Genomic DNA, 24,111 nt, shown 5'->3' with positions numbered 1-24,111 from the left:
CAAACAGCCATGCTCTTACCTACCTGAGCTTTCTACACTCTGTTCCTGTTGCCTCCAATGCTCTATTCTCTCCTCTTTGCTTTTGAAGAAACTCCTGTTGAAAAAGCCTGGGCTTGGTGGGTGATGCCTTCCCAGGCAACCTCAGGCGAAGCGTGAGGTTCTTCTTTCATGCACTCCCAGAGGCTGGTACAGCCCTCTATTTGCAGCTTATCATACTGCCCTAGGGACCCTTGCTCCACCAGTCTTTTTTCATGAGCCTTAATTTAATTTTATCAATTTATTTTTAAAGTGTTACTTTACATTTTTGGCTGTGCCGGGTCTTCGTTTCTGTGTGCAGGCTTTCTCTAGATGCGGTGGGTGGGGGTTACTCTTCATTGCAGTGTGCAGGCTACTCATTACGGTGGCTTCTCTTGTTGCAGAGCACAGACACTAGGTGCCCAGCTTCAATATTTGCGGCAAGGAGGCTCAGTGGTTGTGGTGCGTGGGCTTAGTTGCTCTGAGGCATGAGAGATCTTCTCGGACCAGGGATTAAACCCGTTTCCTGCAGTGGCAGGTGGATTCTTAACCATTGTACCACCAGGAAAGTCCCTAAGATCCTTAATTTTAGAAGGAGAGAATCATCGTCCTTGTCAAACTCTTCTATCATTTTTCTTCTCTTCCTCTTCCCTCTCCCAAAGATAACAAAACAACCAGGCCATAGTTGGACTCTAAAGGGTGTTTTGTAGTAGGCTCAGTTGCTAAGTCATATCCGACTCTTGGCATCCCCATGGACTGTAGCCTGTGAAGGATGTTTTTTACTCATGGCTACAGCCAGGGCTGTCCTGTCTTTCAGGACTATACAGGGGCCAAGAGAAGGATGAAGTAGGCAGTAATTATTGATTGGAATTTTACATTCTAAAACCTCTGCCCTGCAAGGGCTTGTTTTTCTTTTCATATGAAATCTGGAGCAGTGGGTTATTTTAGATCCAACCGCCCACCCGCAGGTAAATTTAAAGGTTTTCCCCTAAACAGACTCACATCTGGCATCTCCATGGTGCCCCTAGAGGATATATATTTTCATTTAGCCAAGTTTGAGAGGAGAATGGTGAGAGATTGATTTAGAAATAAGCATGTAATAATTGTCAGGAAATTAGCAATGGTTTTCCATAGACAACCAATATTCTCCCTTTTTATTTAAATATTCTTCCAACAGAAAACAGAAAGTTTGTTTGGCCAAGTCTTTGAGTTACCCTACCTTCCTCCACCCCCAGGCAGAAAGACTTGAAATTGAAAGGAAAGGTCGCCCTGGGGTTGGTCACATCTGAGGATTGCAGTACGATTTATTCGATTTATTCACATGGTGCTACAAGCAGTCTGTTAAGAGGCAGATGCAGTCTTTCTGTATCCCTACCCCGGTCCAGGGAAATGGTATTAGAAGCTTGTAGGTTATTGGTTTTACGAATGCCTAGTCCCTGAGACAGCAACAGGCCTATTTAATAACACTGGGGTTCTTGCCTGGGGAGGAGGAGGGGAACATAAGAAGATGTTAAAAGTTCAAATTTAGTGTGTCTTTAATTCTAAATATATTTCCTGTTACAAGCATTGAGGAGGAAGGATTTTGACCACTGTCTTCAATCCTTGTACTTGTCTGTTTGCTGGTAAGATAGGACTCAATCAGAAAAGAGCAGAGAAAAGGTATGAAACACTCAAGAATTCCTCCTTCATGAAATCTATGCCGTTCTCTAGTGTCTCACAAAGCTGGGGCTGGGGCAAGGCAAAGGAAGCCCTCTTCTCAGGCACAAAATTTCAGGGGTGCCCAGAAACTCAGCAATACAAATACTATTTTAATGTAATATCTAAAACTATTTTAAAATGTGGATATTGGGTTCATCTTGGAACTCTACATTCATTTTTATTTTTTCAAAATATCATATTAAAATATTATTTATCTTGATGGCCAGCTTGTTGGTAGCCCTTCAATTTTGCCTCTTTTGTCAGGCATCTTATGAATCTCTAACTCTTGCTCGGCTTCCAAATGCATTTGTAGATCAAGCCCATCACATGGCCCCTGAAGGGGGAAACATGCTTAATAAGAATAGAATGGTGGTAGTAAGAAGCGAGGAGGAAAAAGTTCTGATGATCAAAGAAGTTAACAGCGATGAGATATCCCACCTGTGCTTTGTCAAACTGACAATTTTTAAAATATGCCTCCAGCTGGTGGGAGTGGCCCTGGAAGGCAAAACTTTTACATCCTGACTTTTTCCAAGGGAACTCTTCTGTCTCTGATTGTATGCTAGCTCTCTCTACCCTGCTGCTCCATCTAACTTGGAGGGCTGCGAGGAATTACTGGTAAGCTCGAGAAAGAGCAGTAGCTGCAGGCCCTCGGAGAGGATCTGCCTGGGACTTTTCTGATCATTTTTGCAACCTGTCTGCGGCACTTGGTACCCTGTCGTTCCAGGGGTCTGTCTCCTTCTGCGCCTTTAAGCCTTTGTAAGCCTCTAAGCCACAGACAATGATAACTTTCCTTTTTTTTTTTTTTTCCACTGAGAAAAAGTGATCGAGAGGTGGGTTTTAAACTTGGGCTAACCAGAGTCGAAAGATAAACACAGCTTACCACGATTCCTACAAACTCCCTGACTTGACTTGGCACGCGGGCGAGGGCCGAGGTTTTCTTTTTCCGTTTGCAAAACACCCCCCCCCCCCCCCCCCGCCCCCCGGCTCGCAGGTTGCGGAGACGACCTCTTTCCAGGGCTGTCCTCCTGCAGTTCCAGGCAGGGCCGCGCCCCGGACCTCCGCGCTCTCCGCCCCGCCCTCCCAGGTTCGCGTCCCCAGGCGCCAGGCCGTCCCTCGCCCGGCCGCCTTCCCCGTCCCCGGCTCCCCGCGGAGGAAATTCTTCCCCAGCAGCCCAGGGCCCGCCTCACGTGATCAGCTGCTGCCGCGGCTTCCAGCAAGAGTTTAAAGGTTACGGAGGAAATTAACACGGACACAGCCCACAACCCCCAGTCCTCCCCGGAGGACGCGCCCCGTTTTCGCGCAGCTGGGACGGCCGCTGTCAGCGCGCTGATCAGAACCCTGTCCCCCGCAAAGGGCACAGGCTAGGTCTAGAGTAAATATGAAGTCACTTTGTAAAATATAAACAAACACACGAACCGAGCCGGGGTGTTACTAAGCTTTCGCTTGCCAACAAGTTCTAGCAGCCCGAGTTTGGGACAGACCCCCAAAAGGGAGAGTGCCCCCAAAGAAAGGGAAGAGAGAGTAGTGTTTTAGAACTCACACAGAGCCTTGCACGCCCCTCCCTTCCCCCCTTCCCCCACCACCGCGGAGCGGAGCGTCTCCGGACAGAGTGACAGACAGACCGACCAATACTCCGCAGGCTGCCCCGGCGAGCCACGGCCAGAGTAGGGGTGGGGCCGCGGGAGGGTCTCGAGTCCTCTGCAGCAGCGCGACCCCTGCCACCTCTCCACCCCCGGCTGTAAAAGACAGTGCTGGCCGCAGAGCCTGGAAAGATGCGTGGCCCTCTAGTCTCCTGCGGGAGACCACAGACCAGGTATCCACAGCCAGCGGGCTCGCATCCCCCTGCCCCCAAGGCCGCCACTCCCCCGGGTCCCGCGCGGGGTCCCAGTCCCGCTCCCCCGCCGGCCGCCGCGACCCCGAAAGCCTCGCCAGTTCTCGACAGTCCTCTGCTGGGCTCACTTTTCCCGTATTGCTCCCCCAACCGGCAAAACTTTCTATTTCCCCAAACACCAGGGCGCGCGCGCGCGCGCGTGCACACACACACACTCACACACACACACATACACACTGACGTCTTTTGCGCATTTCCTGCATTAGAGGGAGGGAGACTCGCTCGCACACCGACGGAGGGAGAAGAGACCGAGGGGGAGAGCGGGCGGGCAGCGAACGAGCGGCAGCTGAAAGCCGGGACGCGGGGAGCGCGGCGGGCGGGCGCCGGCGCCCGGGAGGTGGGGCCGCGCCGAGTCGCAGTCCCGGCCCCGCCGCGCTGCGCACCGCCCGGTGCCGGCCTGCGCCCCAGCCGGAGCCGCGGCCACCCCGACTCTCGAGCCCGCGCGGATGTGAGATTCCCGAATCCTGGCGCCTCCCGATCGCCGACTGCGGCTCGGCGCGGCTTCGCCCAGGAGGAGGCGGCCGGGCTGGCCGTGTGGCTTGTGGATTTTTTTTTTTTTTTAAATTTGGCTCCGAGGAGGACCATTTCCTCTGGACATGCATCCCTCCGGGTAGACTGCACATCCCTGGGTCCATCCCCCGCCCCGCGCGGTCAGAGGCAGGCGCTGGGTGTGCGAAGAGGATCCGGGTGGAAATCTGCGCCCCCGTTCTGGTCCCCGCCCCGTCTCACCGCCCCCTCCCCCTCCTGGAGTCGAAATTTCCCGGGGATTATGTTTCGGAAAGGTAGGTAAGCGCCCGGCGCGGCGCCCACTTCCCCGCAGCCCCGACCCCGAGAGCCAGCGAGGCGACGAGACAGCCCCCGCGGCTTTTGCAGCGGAGCCGACAGCTCGTCTCCTCTTCTGGAGGTGCTGCTGGTGGTGGTGGGGGGGAGAGACTTCTCCAAACACGGACGTCCCCCAGCTCTCCCCCCTCCCTGTTTTCCGTTAGGAACCCGGCGAGGAAATACATGCACTGGCTGAGAATCGCCCGCGCCAGGGCGCAACGCTACAAGGTGTAGGGAGAGTGTGGGGTGGGGCGAGAGGGGACCCAAGAGTCCCGTGCTCGGAGCGCCGCGGCGTCGGTTCTTCGTTCCTGCCCTCTGGGCGGACGGAGTGACCCCGGCCCCCACTCCCCGCCCCGACCATGGTAGTGTTCAATGGCCTTCTTAAGATCAAAATCTGCGAGGCCGTGAGCTTGAAGCCCACAGCCTGGTCGCTGCGCCATGCGGTGGGACCCCGGCCGCAGACTTTCCTTCTCGACCCCTACATCGCCCTCAACGTGGACGACTCGCGCATCGGCCAAACGGCCACCAAGCAGAAGACCAACAGCCCGGCCTGGCACGACGAGTTCGTCACTGATGTGTGCAACGGGCGCAAGATCGAGTTGGCTGTCTTCCACGATGCCCCCATCGGCTACGATGACTTCGTGGCCAACTGCACCATCCAGTTTGAGGAGCTGCTGCAGAACGGGAGCCGTCACTTCGAGGACTGGGTGAGTTGGGCGCCTCCTGGTCCAGCAACTAGGCTTTCGGGTTCCAGGGGCAGAACTCACGACCTTGGCTTTGGTCGTGGGGCTCAGGGATTTAGTGCCATTTGGCGGCTGTGTGTGTGTCTCAATTACCTTGGGGAAGCACATTCCACTTAGTAGTTGGGGAGAAGTAGCCACTGGGGCATGGAAGATGAGTCTTGGGAAGAGGGTAAGGTCCTCTGCCCTGTCCAGACAGCCGGCGCTACAGGGACCTCGAAAGCTGGGAACCCCAAACTGCCGGTGCTGAAGGTTGGCGGAGAAGCCGGCTCCTTCCGCCAGGCGCGTGGTGGGCTGGTTGTGTGTGGGTGGGTTCCTCGGTCCTTGGAGAGGCACGTGGAACCCTACACTGAAGGCTTCTTGCACGTCCTGGCTTTGTCCTGAGTAGCCGAGTGAGGAGCTGTTTTATTTTTCCCTCCGGGATGAAGCTGGCTCATTTCTATTCTGTTGTCTGGCAGTTAGCTCATCTTCTGACATGCGGGGAGAAAAATTTCTTCTCCTCTAGTCCCCTCCAGGGTCCCAGAAACATGGGCCGAGCTAGTTTTGCCCAATGCATTGTCCATCCATCCGGAACTAGCGCTGTATTCTACAAACGGTTCTGCTTGTGATTAATTGGCAGTCAGTGCTTTGAATCCGACTTAAAGTTACATGTTTCCCTGTTTTGATTTTCAAGACACTGTGCAATGAGATACTATTTTTGAGACCAAGTTAATTGATTACACTGTCAAAATATTAGGGACTTGGTAATAGGCCTTCTGCACACACTCTAAACCAAATGCATTCAGCCTTGGCACTCAGAGACGCAGGGAGAAGCAACCTTGTTTTAGCTCTGTTTTAGAGGGAAGGTGTTAAATTAGGAAATGGTTTTCTTTATTTTTATATTTGTTACATGTTTCCAGGGAGAGCAGATGTGACTCTGGGTGTATATGGTTTTAGGGTTCTTTGGTCTACACAGAGAATACCTGATCCTCCTGGAGAGATGTTTAATTATTGAAAACAAATAACTTCATGATGTCCTATGGTCGAAGGTTGCACATGAATCACCTTGGCATATCACCTTACATATAAATGCGTACATACATACATACATATATATATACCTACCCACACATATGTATATATACACACACTTTTTTTAAGGAGATGGAATTTTAGGGGAAAATAGGAAAAAGCTTTTCGTCTTCCCTTGATGCTCCTGGCTGTGATGTAGTCTGCCCGAAACCATGGTTACAGGACTTACAAGGAAGCTCCAACAAACCACACCAAGTACAACCGTGGGAGATTTGTGGCTTATACTTTGGGAAGCAGGCAAACCTTTATGGAATCCCAAAGAACACAGTGTCATTCCTTTCCATTCCAGTTCACCAATGGCCCTGGCCACTGCTCCCCTCCCACCACCGGAGTTCCCACTCATTTCCCATTTCCTGTCCACCGGCCTTCAGTCCTTTCACTCATGAAAGTGGTGCATCTCAGAGGGGGAACTAAAGGGATAACTAATTTCAAAGCCAGATCTTAACAGCAAAACCTGTGGTTTTCAAGTTGTTGTTTTAGGACAGGAAGGGGAAGAAAAAAATATGATTATGGTAGTGAGGAAATGAGGCTTTTTGCTGTGTATTCGATGAAGTTGGACAGTGAGGCAGAGAGCAGGTAGGGTGAACAGCTATCTGCTTTTCTTCACAAAACAGATGCTAGTTGAAGGGAAAGGTGTCTGAGTGTCTCTGATGATGCTTTGCCGGGACCCACCCAAATCCTGGGTACACTGGGACATGATCCTCACTTTGGAGCATGTCCAGTGAGGTGTGAACTGGACACTAGTCTTGTCTGTCACTCTCTAAGATATTCAGATTCACATTGGACTTGGCCCTAGACCAGATCATCCAGTGATAGGCAGTTTTCACAGCCAAGGATGCTGAGTCCCAGAGCAGCTAAGTGGGTTCCTGAGGTCACAGGACAAGCAGAAGGGGCAGGGTTGGAAGGAGGGACCACAGCTCCTATTGCTCGCAGCTTGCTCAGTGGAGAACTAGGTCCTCTGGTCTCTCTAAGTCTTCCTGCAGATTCATGTGCTGTGTCCCCGATGTTTTTATTGTACATGATAATTTAAAGTGCTTTCAGAATCAGCATCTCTTTTGCCTTATAGCAAGTGTGAATTAAGTGTTGGTAGATTAAAAAACTTGAGATACTGAAAGGCCAGAGTCACAGGATGGATGAATCCAGTAGTGGAGCTGGTTCTGTTGTTCTGGGGTTGTTTCCACGAGGATGATCTGGCCACACTGGTTCTTCCAACTGAGGGTGAGGATGCAGTGGCAGACGTGACCGGACCGTGGAAGCAGACAGGTTGCACCTGGGATGGCTAAGGCCACCTTTCCCATCCCTGTCAGCCAGGGGACACACACAGAATCACACCTTTGGGTAGAATTTCCTGGGCTTCAGCCTCTGCTCTCTTCACCTGGCAGTAATGAAGAGGTGTGGCTGAGAAATCTGGCCTGGAGTAAGGAGATCCAGAGGGCATGCAACAGCCACCTTTCTCATCGTTGTGGAACATTTCATTCAGCTGCGTGATGAATTCCCAGGTATCCACTGAGTTCCTATTTTGCACTCAGATCCAACCAGGAACATTTAGCTCTTTGGGTAATCCAGGAGTGAAAGAGACCATGGGTTACTCTCAGGAGGCTTCATTTCACTAGGGAAATAACACTGAATAGATACTCTTAGACACTTAAGTAGCAATTAGGCTCTAAATGAGTGGTACCTTAAGTATGTTACAGGAATTCAAGAAGGGAGTATGCTGGGATGGCTGGAAGAATCTAGAGGTTCCTGGAAGGAGGCTTGAATTGGGCGTGAAACGATGGGTAACATTTAAAGAGGTATTTATGGGAGAAGACAGTGTTCCATGGGTGCAGACATGCTGGAGTAAAGACGGAGTGTGCCTGGGTCAGAAATGTGTGGCTGAAACTGAGGGCACCTGTCAGGAAACGACCAGACAAAGCGAGGCGCCCCAAATTTAAGACTTTTATCTGAGTACTGCCAGTGCTGTGATGGATTTACTTAATATTTTAAAACAGTAACTCTTTGATTTCCCACTTAAGCCTCAGTATTTGTGAAATCACAGGTTTGGATATGGTAGTTACAGTTTTTCGGTATTGACATTAAACTAAACGTTTGTCTCTAAAATGAAAATGAAAAGCTTACCTCAGGTGCCTCTTAAAATCATTAGCGCCATGGGGGCTAATGATTCCACCCTTTGGAAACCGTGGGATAAAGTTTAGAAAATTGAGGTGGATTCTAGAATGTTTAAAACCAAACTGAGATTGTCATTCTCCAGACAATGAGAGGCATACCTGTTATGGTGAGAAAAGGGGTTGCTTAAGAGAAAGCTCATTACATAGAGATGGGAAGATTTCACCTATACTTGAAGCAGAATCCCATGAAACACAATTGCTATAGCTCACTTCCCCGAAACTGTTAGAGGTGATAACTCTCCTCAGACGTTGGTGGGCAAGAGTCACTGGGTGGGGTCATTAAAAATACAGGTCCTCCTGCCCCACTTTCAGAACTTTTCATTCTGTTGTTTAGGACAGAATACTCATTTATAACAAGCTGTTCTGGAGATTCTGACCAGCCCATGCCTTGAGAGACACTGAACTAGAATAGAAATTGCAGACAGGGAAAGGCTCCAGATAATGAATATACCAATATTTTGTGCATAGAAATGTCCTGAGATTTTTGAATAGATTTGTTTTTTACATTCGTCTAATTTTCTAAAGTTTATTTGTAATCGGAGGACAATTGTTTTGCGATATTGTATTGACTTCTGCCATACAACCACGTGAATCAGCCACAAGTACACATATGTCCCCTCCCCCGTGAACCTCCTCCCCACCCCTCTAAGCTGTTACAACGCCAGCTTGAGGTCCCTGTGCCCATACAGCAGTTATCTCTTTTACATATGGAAGTGTATACATGTCAGTGCTACTCTCTCAGTTTGTACCCCACTCTTCTTCACCCATGAATAGACTTTTATAATTCCTAGTAGCTCAGTTGGTAAAGAATCTGCCTGCAATGAAGGAGATCCAGGTTTGAGTCCTGCATTGGGGAGATCCCCTGGAGAGGGAAACAGCAACCCACTCCAGTATTCTTGCCTGGCCCACCTGGGTAAAGCAAGATTTGTAAGCAGGATTGGGTAAACTAGAAGCATTGGGATTTCTGAATGGATGCTGGTTGGAGCAGCACTCGCATTTAGGACAGATGGTGGGGTGCTAAGGGAGCAGGAGGATGGCAGAGAGCGTGGGTAGAGCGTGTGGGTTACAACTGTCTGGTCCTGTCACACTCTGGAGCCTGCTCGCTATAGCCTTTGCTCAGTTCTCTCCTCCCTGTCCCCAGGCTCTGAAGTCATCTTTGCTGGTGTCGCTCCCATGCTTCATGCTACGGAAGAGGCCCTCATCACAGTGGCAATGACAGAAAGCCATTTTCTGACAGGTGGTTTGGTGGGGCACCTGAGGGCAGAGCTCTGGAGCCCGGCTGCTTGGGCTTGAATTTCTATCACCAGCCACTTGTGAGACCTTTAGGGAGCCATTTAACCTGTGTTTCTGTTTCTGCCTCTGTAAGAAGTGGGCCGTGGTACAAGTCCCCACCTATAATGCAATGGGCTTGTCCTGAGGATGGAAGGAACAGGTAAAGCACATCAGCCAAGGGCTCTGTGAATGTTTAACAGCTGTAGCTATTGTTGTTATGTCCCCCTAAACCTACCATGGGTAGGCCCTAGAGAGGGGTCTTTATTGAGCTGAATATTATACAGGATCTAAGGAAGCCAGTTTTTCATAGCCTCCAAAATGTTTTTCATTCGGGGAGTCTCATTTGGCAAGGAATGGGGCACTAGTGTTTCTGTTTCATTTTTCCAAAGTAGCCCATTGACAGGGTCTTTCAAAACTATCCCACCCATGGAATTTCCATGGTGGTCCAGTGTGTAAGACTTCTGCTTCCAGTGCAGGGATGTGGGTTCGATCCCTTGTTGGGGAACTAAGATCTTACATGCCTCATAGCCAGAATACCAGAACATGAACAACAGAAGTGATATTGTAGCAAATTCTGTAAAGGCCGTTAAAAATGGTTCACATGAAAAAATAATCTTTAAAAATTGAGGGGAGTGGAGAGAGGGTGAGATGTATAGAGAGAATAGCATGGAAATTTACCGTATGTAAAATAGATAGCCAATGGGAATTTGCTGTATCACTCAGGAAACTCAAACAGGGACTCTGTGACAATCTAGAAGGGTGGGATGGGGAGAGAGATGGGTGGGAGGGCACATGGCTCTTGTTGATGTTTGACAGAAAACCACAAAATTCTGTAAAGCAATTATCCTTCAATTAAAAAAATGAAGTGGCCAAAAAAAAAAGTTATCCCACCCTGCTGACACTGGGAGATAGGCTGATACCCCTTTTGGAGAGGTTGGATTCAGGGGGATGGGGTACCTCCTGGACCCCAAAGACCTTGGGGAGAGTCTTCCAATGTAGAAGCCAAGGAGAGGGTCCTAGTGGCCCAGACGCTGTACCCTGGACAGAGCCTGAGGACATACACGTGTTCTGCTGAAATTACCCTAGGAATTACTCAGGTCTGTGCTGGTGGTGGCCTGAGCACGTGTGGATATAAACAGCTTAAAGGCCCGTCTCTGTCTTAAGGGATTTTGTAAGGCAATCTTTCAGAGGATCTCTGAGACCTCTCCTATCATTTAGACAGGGTGAGGTGGGATTGTCCAGAGAGTAGTGTGGAAGGACTGGGAAGAGTCCACACCCACTTTGTGGGCACCTCTGCCTTGAACTCTCCCAGCACCTGGGGCTCCAGGTATCTCCCTGCTGATTCCCTACTGACCCCTATGTTGTTGTTGAGTCGCTGATCTTGTCTGACTGTTTGTGACCCCATGGACTGCAGCCCGCCAGGCTTCTCTGTCCATGGGATTTCCCAGGCAAGAATACTGGAGTGGGTTGCTATCCCCTCCACCAGGGGATCTTCCCCACCCAGGGATCGAACCCATTTTCTGTGTTGACAAGTGGAGTCTTTACCACGGAGTCACCGGGAAAAGCCTATAATACCTAACATCTAAGGAAACATTGCTTCGCATGGTACGGAACTGGTTATTTAGCAATGCAATTCTTGCCCCAGAGCTCCCACAGAACACTGACTGACAGTGGGTCCCTGAAGTTAAAGGGCCGCAGGCCTCATATGCTGTCGGGCCTTGGCTGCCTGTCTTGTTCCTCTTTCTCTGTGTCTGACCAGCAGCAGATTTAGTGAATATTTGAGACCCTTAAGCTCCCTAGCTCCTCAGTAGGCCTCTTGCCCTGAATCCATGAGCTCTAATTGCAGGATGCCTGGATCACTCACTAGCTGTATGTCTTTGGGCACCTGACTTACACTCTTGAAATCTGTTTCTTCCTTTGTACAATGGGAATATAATAGTTCTTACCTCTTAGGGTTGTTGTGAGACATAAGGGAATCTGTGTAAAGTTCTTAGCAAGGGGTCAGGCTACTGTACATTCTAACAGTTTTATTAATATTTAAAGGGTTGTATTTATGTGTTCATAGTTTTAGAATCTTAAATCAGAACATATGGTCCAGTGAAAGGTATTTTTCCCTGTGTATTTATATGAGAAGTCTCACATGGTCTAAAAATATACATATAAAATGTACTTATATGAGAAGTCTCACATTGTCTAAAAATAATGTTAACTTAGTTATACTTAACAATTGGATTTTTGGAAATTTAATAATAGAATTACTTGAAATGAAATTGTTTTGGAAAGTCTAGAACTGTGGCCGCTGGAGTCAAAGGTTAAGTATTTATTGAAGCATATGATTAATTGGAAATAGGGATATTTGGGAGCTGCTGTTTTGGTTTTGCTGTACTGAATAATCTAGTTTCATGAATTTAAATACATTCCCAATGCTGTTGACTCTTAAGTTCCTAATTCCATCCCATATCTGCCCTTGAGATTCAGAACTCATATAGGTGACTGCCTTCTTGTCATGGCCATTTGACTGTGTAAAGGGCATCTCAAACTGTATATTATGCCCCAGATTGTATATGTGATGTCTCCTCTCCCCATTTTAAGCCTTTCATAATTTTCCTCATCTCAAGAAATAGCAGTTCCACCCTTCCAATTGCCCAGGCCATTCCCGACACCTCGCATTCTCATCCACGCCATATACAATCCCTCAGCAGTGTCTGTTTTCTCTGCCTTCAAAATAAGTCTCAAGTCTGATCATCTTTCCATACCTCTGCTGATGCTGCTCTGGCCTAAGTCCCAGCCGTCTCGCACCAAGATTGTTTCAACAGCCTTCTAACTGACTCCTGTCCCCTACCCCAACTCTATCAGATCATGTCACTCTGCTCACAGACTTCTCAGGGTAAAAACCCAAGTCCTTATCACCATCAGTAAGGCCACCACGGCCAGGCCTCCTGTTACAACCTCTCTGACCCAGTCACCAGGTATTCCTCACCTGTTCGGTTCTCTCCCAGTCATATTCACCCACTTGTACCCTTACACTTACTGTGTTCTTTGCACCTGCTTTGCACCTGCTATTCCATCTTTGTAGAATATTCCTTCCTCAGATACACTCATAGTTTAAATGTTTATTCAAATATTATTGGTACATTCTCAGGCCTTTTCTGGCAATCTCATCTAAAATTTTACCCTTCTCCTTGACACTTTATATGCTGTTTTCCTGCTCTATTTTTACTTTTTAGCTCTTATCTGTCTTATAGAGTATATATTTGCCTATCCTCATTGATCATCTCGAACACAAGAACAGAGGTCAGATAAATGCAGAGGTTTTTGTTCACTCCTCTGATCTTGGTACTCAATTCCTGGCACATTGTTGAATTAAAGAAAGCTTTTAATCAAACAAAGGTGTATTCCCCTAGTGTTGACTGTGGTCTGGTGCTGTGGTAGACACTGGGGGCTTGGGAAGACAAAGTAGTGGACAGTATCATTCCTGACTCTGAAGAGCAGGAAATCTAGTTGGGAAGACCAGTAGGATAAGCAGTTGAGTGAATTCCTTAATCAATCTTTCTGTATGGTTGAAAGAAGTAAAGAAATGGTAGAAGAAAGGGATATTTTATTCTATAAAAATCTATGGGATCCTGGAAGGTGTTTTTATGAGAGAATGCTATATTATTTCCATGAGGCAGTTTGCACCAAGCTGAAGCATCTCCAGCAGGTGTGAGGTTTCTTTTTTCTTTTTTGATTTTTTCCCTCAGCCTACTGAAGTATGTGTGTGTGAAATTTGCTCAGTTGTGTCTGAATCTTTGTGACTCCATGGACTGTAGCCCGCCAGGCTCCTCTGTCCATGGGGATTCTCTAGGCAAGAATACTGGAATGGGTTGCCATTCCCTTCTTCAGGGAATCTTCCCAACTCAGGACTCCCGCATTGCAGGCGGATTCTTTACCATCTGAACCACCAGGGAAGCATAATTGACAAATAAAAATTGTATACTTTTAGGGTGTACAATATGATGATTTACTATATATATATATATATACACATTGTAAAAGCTCAAAGCATTATTTATTTATTTGAAGTATAGTTGATTTCCAATGTTGTATTAGTTTCAGGTGTACAGCAGATTTATTCAGTTCTCTATACTTTTTCAGATTCTTTTCCATTATAGGTTATTATAAGATATGGAATATAATTTCTTGTGCTATACAGTAGGTCCTTGTCAAACCATTTTTACAAGTGGGAACTGTCACAAAAAAATAAAGATTCCAAATGCCAAATAACCATTACAGAGCAAAATGATGGTCTGAGGTTTCTGAAGGAGGGAATTGTGTACCCTCTGGGTACTGAGGACCCCTGCAGAGTGCTGTGATAGGGGGAGAAAGAAAAGACCCACTTGTTCTCCCTTTGCAGAGTTTAAAATCAAGTTCAAATTCTCCTAAGGGCTTTAGAGACAACACCTTTTGTAACTGGCAGCAACAAGAAGTAAAATTTTACATTCCCGCACCTGAACTCAGAGCTCATTGAAACACATGCAGACAAAGCTTCCAGAGTCTTCACTTAGAACTCTGGAGCAGGCCTGCAGTATTTTGCATAAATAAAAGCTACATTTGGCAAAACATTGTGTTTCTCTCCAAGTCCCTCCGGTATATACGGGCTTGTTAAGTAATTACAATCTATTATAATGCTAATCAGCAGGCTGCACCTGTTTGAAATCTAATTTTCTGGCAGTAACTCATGAAAAGTGGGCAAAAGTCTGCATTGTGCTGGGAGAACAGAGAGGACAGGGACAGGCTATTGTCTTTGAACTTTGTCGACCTCTAAACAGAATGGAAATTCCGGACAGAGTATGATTGATCTCTGTAGTATTTATTGCCTGGGAGGAGGAGGAGGGTCACAAGCCTGTCACCAGATCCAAGTTCAGGAAAGAAGACCTAGGAGTGCCTCGTCTCCCCTCCGGGTCCTGTCAACCTCACCTTGAAGTCTGAGAGAGGTAGTTTTGAAGCTACTGAAAGGTCACCTTCCTTTGCCCGCAAGGAATGAACTCATTGAACGACTGTCCCAGGTTCTGGATATAATCAGATTCAAGAAGAATTGAAAAAATCATTGTGGGTGCATCTATGATTAATTATTGAGGTAAAAATAGACTTGGAGCTTGCTTATGACCTTCTTGAATAAATGTGTTTGTTTTTTTCAGATGAGAGCACCTCTTGGTGTCCATTGTCTTTCAGATGTAAATATCTTAAGCAGGTGTCTTCCCCACCAGTCAGAATATGAGCCACTCAGAAGAAGCAGGCTAACGTACTCACTCATCCGTGGGTTGAGTAAAAGGCTGCCTATTTGGAGTCTCAAATAGACAGCACTCTTTAATCAAACTGACTTAGATTCTGCACCTCTTAGAAACTCATCTTCCAGTCTAGTACTGAAAAGAAAGATGGTGCAACTCACAAAAGATTCTAACCAGTGGACAAAGAGGAGTCTTCTTCATTGTTCCAGCCATCCTTTCAGCCAGTTAGCAAATATGCATTGAATACTTCGAAGCTGATCCCTGATCTCATGGAGTATATGGTCTAGTAGAAGATACAATATCAATCAAAGAATAACATAAATATACTGGTATGGAAAGTTACAACTAAGAAGGAGAGTTGTTCACAAGTCTGGGGACCCCTAAACCTCACCTCTTCAGGGTTGGATTGACTAACACCTTTTTCTTTCCCCGAGAAATTCACTGAATGGTGAGTCAGGTGAATTCTGTTATGCAGTAGCATTGGGCCTTAGATTCCTTATGTATGAGAGCAGGAGAGCGTAGGCTGGAGACTTTGTAAGGCCTCTGTAAACAATGGTCCTGACTTGGCTTTCTGCGTCTGGGGCTTTGACTATGTTCAGCTAGTGCAGGATACTATTTTATCTTTATTGTTTTCCATGAAGCTAACTCTCATCTCCTCTGAGAAACTGTCAGTGTCTGATTTTTCCCCTTCTCATCTTTCTTTGTTGTTGTGATCAAAAGCACAAATGTGTTTTGAAAGCTCACTTCTTTGCCTAGTGTTCAAGGCCCACAAAAATACATTTATTAATATTTTTAAAATGGAGCCCTCTCTCTGTATCCTTGAGCCATTTGAAAGATATTCTGTAAACAAATAAAGCAAGCAGAATTTATAGAATGCAGGGTCTATGAATCCATCTCTCTACCTTCCAGACTGATGAGCCTTTAGACCATTTTGGGAAGCTAATAGAATCATCAATCAGCCAGCAAGGATGGAGCATGTGATCGGCCAGTATTTGCTAGCGTGTTTTTCAAAACATTGGAATCTTGTAATGTTTTCAGGTTGCTGTGATCAAAGAATTCGGGAAATATTACAGAGTCAAATATACATGGATATATAACTCTGTATATAACCACCTATTCCCCAAATTATTTTGTCATCGAATGCTCTTATTTGTCAAAATTTATTAGCACCATAGAACTAGTGTTTTGTGGACAAATTTGGAAAGCATTATAGTTAGAAAAAAGGAGTGTACTTTCTTCAAGTGGGTCATTTGGGGATTCAAAAGTAATACCCTTTTATGAAACAGTGAAGTTGAACTGTGGGACTTTGAAGGAGACAGGGAATCACTGTTGATTCTAATAGATGGCAGGGGTTTCTTGGCAAGATTTGGATCTAGTCCTCGTAGAAAATGGAATCTGAATAGATGGACAAGGGAGTCTCTCTAAGTTGAAAGAAGAGCATAAAGAATGTTAGGCCATTTCTAGCATTTTGGATTATGAGGGAAGTCAGGAAATTAGTGAGATTAAAGTAAGAATGCAATCCAAAAATAATTGCTTCACTAAAAAATATACACACAAAACTCAAACAATAAGATAGCCAAAGAAAGGGAACAGTGCATAGAACCTGGTATTCATTCATTAATCTATCCATCCATCTAGCCCGCCAGCCAACTAGCCAGGCAGCCATTCAATAAATATTAATATATGTTGAATTCTTTCTATGTTTCAGGAATTTTGCTCAGAGCAAAGTGTTGACAAAATCACTCATGATGTATTGAACTGTTTATTATCAAGGAAATCTATCCAGAGGCCTAACCTCAATCTCTTATGCCATATTTCCAGTTAATTTTCTATTGTTTGTTTCTTGATAGACTTAATAGAGATGAAGAATAGCTTTGTAGCATCCTTCATGTAATTGAGTAGCGGCTTGTCCAAATTCATGAACGTTAAAAACTAGTGTAGTATTTGGAGTCAGTCCATCCTAGACTGAATTCTAGTTTAATCAGTTTTGGCTGCATGCTATTGGGCAAATTATTTAACCTCTCTGTACCAGTCTCATTATCTATAAAAGGGAAATAACAACTATCTTGTAGAGTTATTGTAATATTAGATGAGCAATATAGTAGGTTGGCCAATAAGTTCAGCTTTTTTCATAAGATCTTATGGAAAAACCTGACTGAACTTGTTGGCCAAACCAATAAAAGTGCCCAACTTCTAGCAAATTTAAAAACATAATAGTTAATTATTATTGGTAAATATCTGCAATGAATATTTATTACCAGATACAGGTAAAATTATGCTTCTGTCCTAAGATTTTGTTCAGGAATACTCAACTAAGGAGTCTTAAGCAAAACCTTTTTTCAATCCTTACTTCCCTCCCTCTCTGAAATGAACTAGCAACAGGAATTTGCAGTTTGCTAATTCCAGGTGTGCAGAACTAGAACCCCACTCTTGGCCCTTCTTTAGGCGACCCCCTTGGGGTGGGAGGTGCAGGAACATAGATGACCTGCCCTTGGACTCTCTTTGGTCCTGATGGATGGACCTTCCCAACACATTGCCCCCTCTTGTCTTTTTGTTTTTTTGGCATGCCACACAGCATGTGGGATTTTAGTTCCCCAACCAGGGATCGAACCCCCTTCCCTGCATTGGAAGGGCAGAGTCTTAGCCATTGGGCCGCCAGAGAAGTCCCTCTCTTACCTTTTTAAAAAGCAGAGACAGCACTGCATTTTGATCTGAACATCACCTGCTTTAGCTTGTGGGCCTAATGTAGTAACTGAGTCTTGAAGGTTTTTTAACAGCCAGATTTGCTGTGGTCCAGGGCTCATCTCATAGCTCAGTTGGTAAAGAATCCACCTTCAATGCAGGAGACCTGGGTTCGATCCCTGGGTTGGGAAGAGCCCTTGGAGAAAGGAAAGGCCACCTACTCCAGTATCCTGGCCTGGAGAATTCCATGCACTATACAGTCCATGGGGTCGCAAAGAATCCGACATGACTTTCACTTTCAGGTGTACCCCCATTTCTCTGGGCCAAGGCAGCTGCCTTCATTGCCCTACTGCGTGTCTCTTCTGTAAACCCAGCCTTCAATGCAGTGCACACCGACTGCTCTGTTGTCCCCCCTTATAGGCAGCACCCAAAGCTACTCCACTTAGAGAGTAGGACTTTGCTTTTGACCCAGACATTGGAGTTGCTGGGCTTCCCTGGTAACTCAGCTAGTAAAGAATCCACCTGCAATGCAGGAGACCCTGGTTCAATTCCTGGGTCAGGAATATCCGGTGGAGAAAGGGATAGGCTACCCATTCCAGTATTCTTGGGCTTCCCTGGTGGCTCAGCTGGTAAAGAATCTGCCTACAATGCGGGAGACCTAGGTTTGATCCCTGGGTTGGGAAGATCCCCTGGAGAAGGGAATGGCTACCCACTCCAATGTTCTGACCTGGAGAATTCTTTGGACTGCATAGTCCATGGAGTCTCAAAGAGTCAGACATGACTGAGTGACTTTCGCTTACTTACTTACCAAGAGTTGAAGAATAGCCAGTCTTTTGAAAAGATTGTATATATACTTATATACTTGTAAGGAACATTGACTTGTTAATTTTCTAAGACCCTGGTCTTTAAGCTCAGATTTCATTTTATATAACTTACATTGAAGTAACAGAAATAAATGAGGCAGATAGCTCATCTTCCCTTCTTTATGGATTAGTTTTCAGAAACTTCCTTTTTCTTCTCCTCAGTCAGAGTTCTTTCCTTCCTTCAAGTTTTTCTTTAGACTTCACCCAGGAGCAGGAGGTAATTTTTGTGGCTTTGTGACTTTGTGAAAATTCACTTAACAGCCTCAACCTTTAGTTTCCTAGTTTATGAAAAGCATTAATATTATTTTTCATCTTAGAGAAGACAATAGCATTTAAGTTCCAGGTGCCTGAGTACTAACTCATGATGATAGCGTTAGAATTGGTTTTGTATCTTTATTAGTCTGGGTCTCTGGAATCCAGAGGATTTGTGTGGGAGTTGTACAGTGGTACTAAATCCCCTTTCTGGGTGCTCAGAACCAAGGACAGTCTCCCTCCACCCCAGCAGCTTATAGGATAGAGTCCAGCCCCATTATCCTGCCAGACTTTAAAAGCCCTGCATGGTTCCCTCCCTCTCTCTGCCCCATTTAATGGATCCCACGTCCTCTGTGCTGGGAACTGCCTCCACAAGGGCTTGTTTCTGTCCTTCATGCCCGATGTTTCATGGTGCTTTGATCCCCCAAGTCCATCTTCTTTGGTTAGTCTCCACCCAGCCAAGTCTTGTCCTTTTTGGGCCATCGTTTCTAGAACTCTCCAGGCGACCTTTCGGCCTTTGGAATCCTGGTAACATTTTCCACTTGTGCCCCTCAGTTACAAGTATTGCTGTCTAGTGTTGACGATCCCATACTCCCTATGTTCTCTTACAGAGGTAGCAAAGGTCCCAGAGGAGAGGAAAAAATGCCATTTTGTGTTAATGCTTGGCATGTTGCCTTGAATATAATAGATACTTGCTGGGTTGGAACATTTTAACATTAAATACAATAAGATTTACCTAAAAAAATAGATGCTCTTTAGATACTTGTTCTGGAGTATTCTCTCTCCTCCTGTGACAGAAAGGAATGTAATATTTAAAGAATCACACACACATCTGCATGTGCTTTAAAAAAGAAAAAAGCAAGAGAGGGTGCTGATACATTGGGAAGACTTTTATCTTTTACTTTTGTTCAGCATTTAAAAAATTAATAAACTTTATTTTTTAGCCAGTTTTGTTGTTGTTTAGTCACTAAGTTGTGTCTGACTCTTTCGCGACCCCATGGACTGTAGCCTGCCAGGCTCCTCTGTTCATGAGATTTCCCAGGCAAGAATACTGGAGTTGGTTGCCATTTCCTTCTCCAGAAGATCTTCGCGACCCAAGGATTGAACTCAAGTTTCCTGCTTGGCAGGCTGATTCTTTGCTACTGAGCCACCAGGGAAACTCTGGAGCAGTTTTAGGTTTATAGAAAAATTGGAAAGGCAGTACAGAGCGTCCCATAAAACCGCTCTGACCTCCAACCCTAAGTTTACCCTATTATTTTATATATATATTGGCTTTAAGGAAAAGGGGGAAAGATGCAACATAGCTACTGCACATGGTGCAGTCCAGCCCCATACTCCCCCATACTCCCCCATACTCCCATACAGCCCCATAGTCCACCACGCAGGTGGTGTCATGGTTAAATGCCGAGGGTTTGCATTAGAGGGAGGTGGGTTCTAATTCTGGTTGTACCATTGAACCAGCTGTGAGACCTTTTGACAGACTGGGTAACCTGTCTGAGCCTTTGATGCTTCATCTATAAAATGAACTCAGTAATATCTATCTAATTGTGTTTTTGGAATAAGTCATATAATGAATGGAAGGTGCTTAGAAAATTGCTTGTCACATGATAAGCACTTTAAAATGTTAGCTATTATTGTTATTCTAATTCTATTATTAAAAAAATATTCATTGTAGATTATGTGGCTTGGGACTTAGGATGTTGTCCGAGTCCAGCTGATTTGATTCTGTTTGTTAGAGGGTGGCTTCGATGTGGGGTTGATTTTTATACGAGGGTTATGTTCAAATAGATGGTCGTTTTCGTTGTTATGGGTGACAAGGAAAATGACAGTGGTTTGCCAAGTTTGTATATGCTGTCTGCTTTCAAGCATTTATAGACCAGCATACATTCACAAAATGCTGTGTTCACGGTGGCTTATTTGTCCTTTATCAACTCAGCTCCACCACTAATGAGCTGTGTGACCTTGGGGAAGAAATGTAACCTCTCTGAACTTCAGTTTCCTCTGCTGTCAAACAGGAATAGTCTTATTGCTCTGCTTGCCTTGTGCGGTTGAAAGAGCCATTTACTCTACCTCTGAAAAGCGAAACATGTCACATGTGTGTAAGCAGTGATGAGCCGCTTTGGGATTGGGGGAGGGTTGTGGCCGTTCATGGGAAATTTCCAGATGGGATAACTGAGGATAGAGGTTGTCCCCCGGCAGGGACTAAAGTGGGTCTTATCTCCCCAAGCCCCTGATAACACTGAGTGGTGAGCAGCATTTGAGTTTCTGAGCCAAACAGTCTGCCTCACTCTCAAGTTGTTGGTGCTGAAGATTTAAAATTGATCTGCTGGTTTTGTTTCTAGGAAATGGGCATCTTGGAAGCTCACCCCCACAAGCAAGAGAACATGTCTCTCTTTCTTTGCTTCCTTATCCCTTCTTGGCTCTTTAAATTTTTGTCTTTATCACTGCTTATCATATGACTGGGCACAGACAACCATAACACCAACTATTTTAAGGGGAAAAGGGGAGGAAGACAGATAAGACAGTGATTCAGAAAGGATCAGCAAAGTGGAGTCACGTGGTTGTGACTTACCCGTGTGGGTAAGATGTGCGGCAGTTTTTAAGACTGAGAAGGCCTCCTGAGTGCCTGGAGAATAAATTAGGTGCGTCGAGAGCGCATTTTAAAGCCCTTCCCCGTTAGGAGAGATTCAGAGCCCAGGCAGAGCACACGAACCACACGTGTGTGACCTACTGCCCTGCTCTATCTCTGTGTGTGCTGGGTGCAGTGGGGACTCCAGAGAGAGGTCTTGGCACCTGCCCCCAGGAATAGGAACGGGAGAAGTAATGCCCACTTGAAAAGACTGATCACATAAGTTTCAGAGTGAAAGGAAACTGGGTCTTGTCCTAACCTTTTTGGTAGAGGTATAAATTAGTGAAGTCTTCTTTTTAGAGAGCAACCTGGCAGGTGGGATTGGTAAAAACAAAAATGTATATTACAAGGTATAATCCAGATAATGTGTATAATTGACTCCATTGATAGTTATCAGTCATGTGGATACATTACATTGACACTATTTGAGATCCAGATCATGGCTGAAGGGGTAGCCCTATGGGTGTGCACATATCCTTAAGACTGCTGTAGGTCGTCTCTGATGGGATTTGAATTTTAGGCAAGCGAGCATCATTTGACCCTTTTGGATCTGTTTGTTTTTAATGGGAAAAGACATGAGATAAGAGGATAACACCTCTTGATGTTGTTGTCTTGTTGAGTTTTTCAAACTAAGGGTCAGGCCCTGTCCATTGAGGTCATGAGATCACTTAGATGGCTCTCAAACAGCGATTTTAGAGTTGGAAATAGAACAATATCAAACTGATCAGAATGCATCACAGGCAGTAAAGGTAAATATTACTTTAGAAAACCTCTGCTTCCATTTTATGTGAGTTTTATTTATATGATGACCTTAATTCTTACTGTTAGGCTGTGAAAGTTGCTCAGTTGTGTTTGACTCTTTGCAACCCAACGGATTGTAGCTTGCCAGTCTCCTCTGTCCATGGAATTCTCCAGCAAGAATGCTGGAGTTAGTAGCCTATCCCTTTTCCAGGGGATCTTCCCGACCCAGGAATTGAACCCAGGTCTCCTGCACTGTGAGCGGGTTCTTTACCAACTGAGCTACCAGAGAAGCCCAATTCTTACTGTGGGTCCTAGTAAAAAAATCTTTAAAAATTGGGAAACATTGGTCAAGAACACAATTTCTGATTTAATAGGCTTGTGATGAGTACCAATAAGAGGGAGATGAAAAGGAAAGAAGATAGGGTTCTCTCTATTCAATAAGCTTCCAACTTTCTCACCTCCAAAACTCCATAAAGGTGGTGACTATTGAAGAATGGGATAGACTGCTTCTGAAAATTCTGCTTTACTGGTTCCTCAGTGAACAAAGATTCACAGCTATGTAGGATGCAAAAGTGACCTGATGAACCGAAATATCTTGTGTTCTCCAAGAGTTCCCATCTCCTGACACCCCTGCGAATGGCGTTCAGTATTAGATAGTGGTGCATCAGGGTTCATGACTTTGAACCATCTGGAGTTCAAGGTTAGAGAGCTCAGTTTGTGCCCTGTGACACATGATGGGTTTCTCTAGAACTGGCTTCAGCCAGCACAGGACAGTTTTACACTTTTTTGATCAGAAATGTAGGGTCTTGTGTGACACTGCATAAGGTTAATACATTTATTTAAAAACCTGTACTTTCCCTCTTGATTCTCCCATCAAACTTGTAGAGTAGTAAATACATGTTCTCCATCTTAATTTGACATTTAAGGAAAAGACGCAGGGAAGTTAAATGATGAATCGGAGGCTGGGGCAGATGAGTGAGTCTTTTGGTTTTTTGGAGAAGGTGGTTTAGTGCACATGTGCAGGTATATTGTCTTCCAAACGCACTGGTCTTGGAGGCCCAGGGTCTGGTTCAGAAGGTATTGATATCAATACCATTATACATTTTATTTTTTTATTCATTAATTTACTTATTTGGCATGTGGGATGTTTGATTATTTTTTTGGCACATGGGATCTTTAGTTGTAACATGCGAGGTCTTAGTTGGGGCCTGTGGGATCTAGTTCCCTGACTAGGGGTGGAACCCAGGCCCCTTGCATTGGGAGCTCAGAGTCTTAACCACTGGAGCACCAGGGACGTCACCACCATTATACATTTTATACCATTATGTATTTATACACTGAAGCTCTATTCAAAAGGCACTTGAATGAATGAAAATTCCCTTCTACCTTCCTTTCCCCCCCTCTTCTTGCTTCACCACCTCCTCTCTTTCTTAGAAATGAGCAAATGGAGGAAAGGTTCATGGAACATTTTTCCTCTAATTGAAATTTTGCAAAAACTGCTCTTTAATAATAGATACCCACTAAATCCTTATGTATAGATGGAAAACTATAACATAAGTGATTTGATCAAGGTAAAAACTCCAGTAGAGACAGAGAAAATATGAGAAAACAGGTTTCCTGATTAGTAGCAAGGTGATTGCATAGCTATACCACATTGGATCCAACCATCATCCACTACCAGGCTTCCACCATGTGCCATTATACATCTGTCCCATTTACTGTCATAAGTTAATGCCAGTACCATGGGTCTCAAACTTTTAGTTAGGGAGGTTGATTAATTTATTTATGTTTTCAATTTGTTCTTCAGCTGTTGACTGAGGCTGGGGTAGATGATCAGACCACCATTGAATCATTGCCTGTTTGGTGAGCTGACCATTTGCCTAGCTCTCTGGAGTTGGTCTTTACATGTCAAGGGGATGTTAAAAAATGCAATGAGGGGTAATTGTAAAGAAAGTGAGTTCCCTTTTTCGTCCTCTCACTTCCAGAATTCTCTAGAGTGT

The 24,111-nt window shown here is 45.3% G+C and overlaps 1 protein-coding gene across 2 annotated transcripts in view; it reads left to right on the top strand.

The window, feature by feature from the left end:
* The first annotated feature begins 3,312 nt into the window (after window positions 1-3,312).
* Window positions 3,313-24,111, top strand: part of PRKCE (protein kinase C epsilon) — a 546,536-nt gene continuing 525,737 nt past the window's right edge. The window contains exons 1-2 of one of the 2 annotated variants that reach the window (XM_069583410.1): window positions 3,313-3,526; window positions 4,591-5,133. In XM_069583410.1, coding sequence (XP_069439511.1) covers window positions 4,786-5,133 — 348 coding nt within the window. In that variant the 5' untranslated portion in view covers window positions 3,313-3,526; window positions 4,591-4,785. Of the gene's footprint in view, window positions 3,527-3,731; window positions 4,387-4,590; window positions 5,134-24,111 lie in introns of those variants that run through there. The other variant, XM_069583409.1, reaches the window with a different exon arrangement.

This window comes from Ovis canadensis, chromosome 3, assembly GCF_042477335.2.
Source record: "Ovis canadensis isolate MfBH-ARS-UI-01 breed Bighorn chromosome 3, ARS-UI_OviCan_v2, whole genome shotgun sequence".
Taxonomy (NCBI): Eukaryota; Metazoa; Chordata; class Mammalia; order Artiodactyla; family Bovidae; genus Ovis; species Ovis canadensis.
This window is presented reverse-complemented; position numbering and strand designations above follow the sequence as displayed.